The 7,237-nt window shown below is 40.1% G+C and overlaps 1 protein-coding gene across 3 annotated transcripts in view; it reads right to left on the bottom strand.

The window, feature by feature from the left end:
• Nucleotides 1-242: 242 nt before the first annotated feature.
• The window catches only part of prkd3 (protein kinase D3), a 39,992-nt gene continuing 32,997 nt past the window's right edge, over nucleotides 243-7,237 (bottom strand). For 2 of the 3 annotated variants that reach the window (XM_023271905.3, XM_023271906.3), the window contains exons 12-19: nucleotides 6,498-6,550; nucleotides 5,998-6,070; nucleotides 5,793-5,899; nucleotides 5,452-5,613; nucleotides 4,400-4,498; nucleotides 4,037-4,304; nucleotides 3,513-3,598; nucleotides 243-1,870 (exon numbers count right to left, since the gene is read on the bottom strand). In XM_023271905.3, the coding sequence (XP_023127673.2) occupies nucleotides 1,697-1,870; nucleotides 3,513-3,598; nucleotides 4,037-4,304; nucleotides 4,400-4,498; nucleotides 5,452-5,613; nucleotides 5,793-5,899; nucleotides 5,998-6,070; nucleotides 6,498-6,550 (1,022 nt within the window). In that variant the 3' untranslated portion in view covers nucleotides 243-1,696. The remainder of the gene's footprint in view (nucleotides 1,871-3,512; nucleotides 3,599-4,036; nucleotides 4,305-4,399; nucleotides 4,499-5,451; nucleotides 5,614-5,792; nucleotides 5,900-5,997; nucleotides 6,071-6,497; nucleotides 6,551-7,237) is intronic. The other variant, XM_023271907.3, reaches the window with a different exon arrangement.

The following is a 7,237-nucleotide window of genomic DNA, read 5'->3' as shown; positions in this document are numbered from 1 at the left end:
TCACATCCAGCTGCCGAGAATGGGATCTGACACGTCAAACCACTACACACACAATCACTCACACATCATGATGCATCATACACACAACTACAACTGCTTTTGCACACAAATCCAAAACCTGTTATACTTTATTTATTGTGTAGGGCTTTGTGGTGTTGTCTTGAGAGAGATGCTTCATAAATAAACTTTACTTGCCGTCGTTATGAGTCAGGAGAAAGACATCCAGAGCATTAAGACAAGTGTTTCATTTACAGCTGAGTTTTTATTCCGTTGGTATGTACTGAAATATACAAAACACTGACACCTGCCAATCCAGCGGCAACAAAGACAGGAAATAGACAACAGGACACCGGAACATACTCCCAAATCACACAAACAGAGCAAACTACAAGGTTGCAGTATTACAAACTCCCATGTGAACCAAAATGTCATTATACCTAGTTTCTACTTTGTCTACTGACAACAGAAGGGATGTTGAAAAGGTCCAGACAACATGACAAACAAGGAAATCAACACTAATATTTTGTTCTATGTAAAACCTAGGCTGGCCACCTCTGGTGATGCAATGCTTTGGACACCAGCAGAGCATCAAAAACACACAAATTTCAAAATTGGAGGTGTTCAAAAGTCACATTCATGAACACTGCAAAAGTACAGAAAAGGGGACACAAATACATGATGCTGTAACATAAGAGTTCATTGCTTGTTTTAACCTATTGGCTCCATTATTGCATTTTCAGGGTTATGCCCTTCACAAAAAAAAGGATATCCACAATGTTAATCAAGGAAAACACTTGGAAAAACTTAAATGAACAACATTTGTTAACATATTTGGTCAGGGTCTCTTGTTCCAGGAGAAAGTTGATAAAACTTACACACTATAAGCTGCCACTAACAGTATTAAAAATACCTGCTGGGATTTGTGCCAAAGCAGCTGATATTGTGTGAGCTGCATAAACTTTCTACTGATTATCACTTCGCACTTGTACTGGAAAAGCAAAAACTGTTTTGCTTTGTGTAGCAGCGAATAGTGTTTCTATTCTATTGCTATGTTCAATAGTAATATAGTGCAAAAACCTACCACAATTACTAAATACATTTAAAAAAACATACAAACATGTGATAGTTCCAGTTTCAAGCCAAAGGACAGCCTCACAAACAGTTCAGAAATGAGAACAAACTTGTGTGTTTCATTCTCAGACTGTAAATCCCTTGTGAAAAGTGCCCTTTACTCCTGGCATTTCTTTTTGGCTGATCTCCTCTCTTACATCAAGCCGTTAATACTCAAAGTTGTCCAAAACTGTGTATACATTAAGATTATTAGCTATTAAGTTCGACTTGTGTATTTTTAGTTGTGATTGCTATCAAAAATGAACAAAAATTGAGCAAATCCATGGAATGTTTTCATGCTATACATAAAGGAAGTGAGACCACTCCCCTCTCCTGACAGTTTCTTAATGCGTTTCTGGGGCACGCATCTCCACCTGTTTGTAGCAGCGCATGACGCTACAAATTTTGTTGGGTTTTCCCCACGTTTAAAGCCTCTGGAGAGTGATTCTCCACCCGATCGGCTTCTCTCTGTTTTCACAACAAACAGTTCAAGAGGGAAAACCTGCCGCTCCCAAAGCTTCATGCAAAAAGTCCCCGTGACAATCCCTGCGCTTAATACATGTGGTGTTGTAAGCCTCCTGTGCCACTAGGGGTCCTCTTCCATGTCATCCAGGTTGGGAGCCATGATAAAATGTTTGGGGTAAACAAGACAGTGCTCGTCTGCGTACTCCTCCCAGCGGGCGTCATCGCTCTCGTGGGTGATGTAGCGCTCGCCTCGTCGGGTCTCGAACTCCCTCAGGTCCAGCCACGTCTGATAGTCCTGAAGAAAAGACACATGAGGTTTAAAGTTGTGTCAGTACCTTGTCCTTAGTACTGAGGAACTGATGCTGACATTAAGTGATTGGGAATGATTCTGCGATGGCATTTATGCTTGGTTTCCACCCCTTTAATTCACAGCCTTTATACTACAGGACTTAGCCACATATCCCATGTTGTTATTTCAAAAAAGGCTGCCCTAGATGATGTGGACTTCCACAAAAGGAGTGTATCAGTGTCACAGACTGTAAAATTTGACTTGTCATTTTTTTTCTGACTTTTATTTGGGGTATTCTTGGTGAGGAAGTACAGCGTTGCCATGGCGGCTGCAGCCATAATATGAATTTCATACTCAGTATGTATACCATTGTCAACATACTACATCTACTAGAGTAGACACGCTGGCTGTGCGTTACCATGGTAACCCACCAACCATATTCCATAGACTCTGCTTGCACTTGCTGGCCTGATATCAGACAGAATTGTCAACTCGTTATACTCCATTTCCTTTTCAGTGGAAAGTGAAACCTCAGACTTGAGTTGAAGAGTAATTGATGTTAGAGCTGAGCTGCACTGGTTTCTGTCCATCATGGTTTGTTATATGCATCACTGCTGCATTGCATTGTGGGATATTTATGTCACTGTAGTGCCCAGTGCTTGCCTACTGTGATACAAAATAATGTGAATATCACACAAAATTGGGTTCATACACACAAACAAATTCACTTACTATTTTTATGCTCTAAATATGATGTTAGTACAGAATTTTGGATTCACCAGGCAACTGGTGAACACTAAGAGGCAGCGTGTAAACTAGACGACAATCTGGAGGGGCTTGGTTCCTCTTAGTAATTTTGCATACCTTCATCATAACTGATCTTGTTTCATTGTATATTTTACTGCTGTTTCTGTTTTAAGCTAATGTATTGTTATCAAGTTATTCTCTTGTTTTACTGTCAGGCACTTTGGTCACCCTTTGGGCTGTTGTAAAGGGCTATATGAATAAACTTTGATTGATCATCATGGAAAATTAAGATAATACGAAAGCAATTCATCACTAATTCATATTATTATAGATATTTCCATGCATAATGGTCTTGCCAGCACCACTGAAACATGCCAACACAAAATCATAAACTTCTCTCACTTTAATTCAAAGATCAAAACATTTTTTTCCTTGATATCAACTATTATTAAACAGAAGAGGAGGACAAACTTAACCGTCTGTGGTGCTGAAAACAGGCAGCAGCAGCTGCTCTCCATCCGTTTTCTCATTATTTACATTTCCATAATCCAAAAAATGATAAATAAAGTCTAAATCAAATGCTATATAAATGTGGTATCTGTCATTTCCAACCAGAAAAAGTCATATTGTGGTTTGCACATTGCCTAGAGCTCTGTTTTTATGCCTTTGTTTACATTTTTTTTTCAAATTCAAATTCAGAAATCTTGCAGAAAAAGCTATAACCACTTCCTGTTTGCACTGTAACTACTGATGTTCAGTCAACTATCAGCAAATTATTTTTGATATTGAAAAAAGTTTCAGATGTGATGATTATAAGGTTTCCTGAGTTAAGACCCTGAGAAGCATTTTAATACAAACTGTGTCCATTTAAGGAGGAAAACAAACAGATCAAATAAGTCACCTGTAGCCAGGGATGGCTGAGACACTTGTCCACGCTGTACCTCTTCCTCATCTTGACTTGGAGAAGATTGTTGATCAGATCTGTGGCTGTGAGGGAAATGTGCACAATATTCACTAAACTGAACTTAAAAGATGCATCATGTCATATAAGCTACACATAGTACACAACATTAAAACTTTCAAAAGGGCAAGACATGCAAATATAGAAGATCAAAACTTACTGTGGCTTCTTTACTAAACATTAGCATCAACACCTTCATATGCTGTTTCACCTTGTTATGTATTTTACGCTTTATGTGGGATTGGACAGCTGGGGAGATTTGAAAGTGATTCATCTCAACCGCAGGCAATGAGAAGTCGGCATAAAGTTCAGACAACACAGACATGTAGGTGGGGAGGAGAGCTGTGGAGCTATTTGTCTGACTAGCAGTTTGACTCTACACTACCGGTGCTACCATATAAGATCAAGCACTGGTGAATTCTGGTTTAAAGGGGGAAAGCAAACAAACAAGTTGTTCTTCCTACCCTCTGCAGAGATGTCCTTCCAGGGTGTAGGGGGGTACATGAAGGCAGCATTCTGGATCTGGTCGTTAATGTCTTCATCTTCATTAAAAGGGAAGGTCCCACTCAAGCTGACGTACACAATGACTCCCACCGACCACATGTCCAAGGAGCGGTTGTAGCCTTTACTGCGCAGCACCTCTGGAGCCAGGTAAGCCGGAGTGCCCACTACTGATCGCCGGAACGACTTCTCACCAATGATGCGGGCAAAGCCAAAGTCACAGAGCTTTACCTGTTAAAAGACAGAAAATCACAGTCAACCTTCATGCATACATTCATACAAACAGAGCAAAACATAAATATATATACAAAAATATGTGTTTTTACCTGAGGAAATGGCTCTGCAGAAGCCAGTAGTACATTTTCAGGCTTCAAGTCACAGTGAACAATGTTTTTGAAGTGCAGATGTCTTAAGGCCACCAGGATCTGTTGCAAACACAAGTCCCATAAGCACAGATTTAGCTAAAAAAAAATCCAGATGACAATACTGTAAACTCCAACATCTAAATGTTTTAACCCATAGAGCATATGGTATAAACATAAGTGCTGTTTGTATAATCTATGCAGTCGAAACTATAGTGCTGCCATGTGGAAAAATAGTAGCAATATAAGCATACTAATGCCCTTAAATACTTCCATCTTGACCAGTACCTTCACATAAAGACACATGATCTCATCTCATCATCTCATCTATATTCACGAGGCCTGCCATAAGCTTGTGCTGCACGCATGTCTGCATATGGCCCTGGACCAAAACCACAGTGCGCCTGGCTCCCCTATCCTGACCCTGACTTTGACAGAAGTCCTCCTGGCCACATTAGAGCCAGGCCCGCCGCAGCTAATGGCGCTGTTGTTAATGGCCCCGCTCCCGTTTGGGACCCGGGATCCGCGGAGGCCCAGGAGTCTGCTGCTCTTCTAATCAGGCCACAAAGCCACCAGCACACTGCAGGCTGTAATCCACAGCCAGGGAGGAGGCCGTGATGCCATGCAGACAGATCCCGTAAACAATTCCCCCCAATCAGCTCACCACAAGAATAAACAGGCCCTAGAGCTGCAGCAGAGGCTCATCACACCCCACAACAGGACACAGAGAGAGAGGGAAGAATGCTTGGGTGGAGCATTAAGGGAATGGATTTGAAGGAAAATGCAACTTAAATGTATAAAATGTAAAAAGCTAATGCACATGCCGTAAATATAATTGAGCATCAGTGAATATTATGATAAGCTGCTTTCAGATTGAATATAGTTACATTAAGCCATGGAAAATTCTAGATAAAGCTCAACAACAAGTGCATGAATCTTGATCCTGAAGAGAGGAAATAGACAGCGAGAGACAGGAAAAAGGGAAGAAAAGAGCAGCACGTTTTACCAACACAGACCTGTGTGACAAGGAACTTGGTGATTCGTTCAGGAAGTTTGCTCTTCTCGCTTGACAGGATCATCTCCAGCATGTCGCCATGCAGCTTTTCCATGACAACAAACACCCGCTCCGGCGTCTCAAACATACACTCCAAGTTAACGATACCTGGGTGGTGCAGATTCTAAAAAAAAAAGCACATAAAAGTGAAGTCTTAGCTTCTAAATCTCAATCCTTAGCATGTACTATATATCAAAAGGAACCACATAAGGCCTGTCAAAAAGAGAATACATGTTACCCATTAAAAAAAAAAATTATGATTGGATTTAGCTTTGTTGTTTTATTGATGGATTCTGTCATTACCTGTAATATGGCTACTTCATTCCTTAGCTGGCTCTCCTGCTTGGTCGGAAATCTCATCTTATCAATTACCTTGATGGCCACATCTCTCCCGCTCTTTCTGTGTTTTCCTAAAATATCATAGAATAAAGAATAACTGTAAATATTCCACAAATTTAATACTGTTCTCAGTAGAGCTGCAGTAAATTTTAATAAAAGAGAAACATACCTCCATACACAATGCCAAATTGGCCCGATCCCAGCACTTCGTCAGAGAATATTTGGTACACCGAGGCAATATCCTGAACAGATATAATTTACAGCATTGTTTAATTACTTTGTTATACTTTCATTTGTGGAAATATTCAAGTTAACTTTCCATGCTGAAACTGGCAGTCACAAACAGTTACATCATCTATGGTTTGGCAAAACTCTTGCTCTTCCAAAATGTTTTCTGGTATTGCCAAATATTTAACTTTCACTCAATGCAGAAGTGGAACTCAGTCAAAAACCCCATGACCAAAAAAAAAAAATAACAAAAAGAGTCTGCAGCTTCCCCATTTGTGCACCATTAAAGCTTCCACTGGATGTTTTTGTAAAAGAAACAGTAGGATACAATTTTTGATCTGACCACAACAGCTACTTTAATAGCACACGAATGCTTGAATTTGCAGGCTGTGCTGGGAAATTGTGCAACACCATCGCAAAGAAAAAAGCGGCTCCACTTACCACATTCTCCTGGATCTGGCAGTTGGACACAGATATGCTGATGGACAGCTCTTCTGGAGGGGAAAGCACATTTCCACATTTAACAAGTGAAAAACGCCACTTCACCAATGCAAAAACCAGCCAGTGAATCCTTAAGTAACTGTCGTCAGAGGTGCATTGCTCACATACTAGCATTTCTTTTTTCACAACCTTCAATCTTATCGCAGCTGCATGCAATAAGTCACAGATCTACATAATGAAGCATTTTATTACACAATAAATTGGCTATAAAATTGATCTGGAAAGCTATGTGTGACTGAATGGTGCAAGTATGCAATGCATTTCAAAGCTGGGAATTTAGGCAGCCGCAGAGGCTAATTCTGCATAGTAGGCAGAGAATACAAAGTCAGAGATGAAAGCCAGCAGAAAACTCAGTGTGATCATTTAGCTAATGCTGCACGCAGACATTTAATTTTAATCTTGGACAGCATGCTTTGATTTCAGTTGATAGAGAGGACCACATAAACTGCACTAATAGTTGCAGATTAAAGAATATTTATGACTTCATCTACTTGTACTTAATGAATAAATCCATATCTATGAAGCAAGGGTAGTTTAGGCAATGTGCTTTTATTTGTGAGTGGTGAAGTGGTTTAGACAGTGACATAATGAGTCTCTTCTTCAGGTCTATAACTTCTTGTGATGGCCTTTTTTCGAATGCGATGCCTACAATCCTTTGCTGTCAATCAGCATCTCTTATG

This window comes from Amphiprion ocellaris, chromosome 20 (assembly GCF_022539595.1).
Source record: "Amphiprion ocellaris isolate individual 3 ecotype Okinawa chromosome 20, ASM2253959v1, whole genome shotgun sequence".
In the NCBI taxonomy this organism is placed as follows: domain Eukaryota; kingdom Metazoa; phylum Chordata; class Actinopteri; family Pomacentridae; genus Amphiprion; species Amphiprion ocellaris.
The sequence above is the reverse complement of the archived record's forward strand: the minus strand, read 5'-3'. Positions and strand labels throughout refer to the sequence as shown.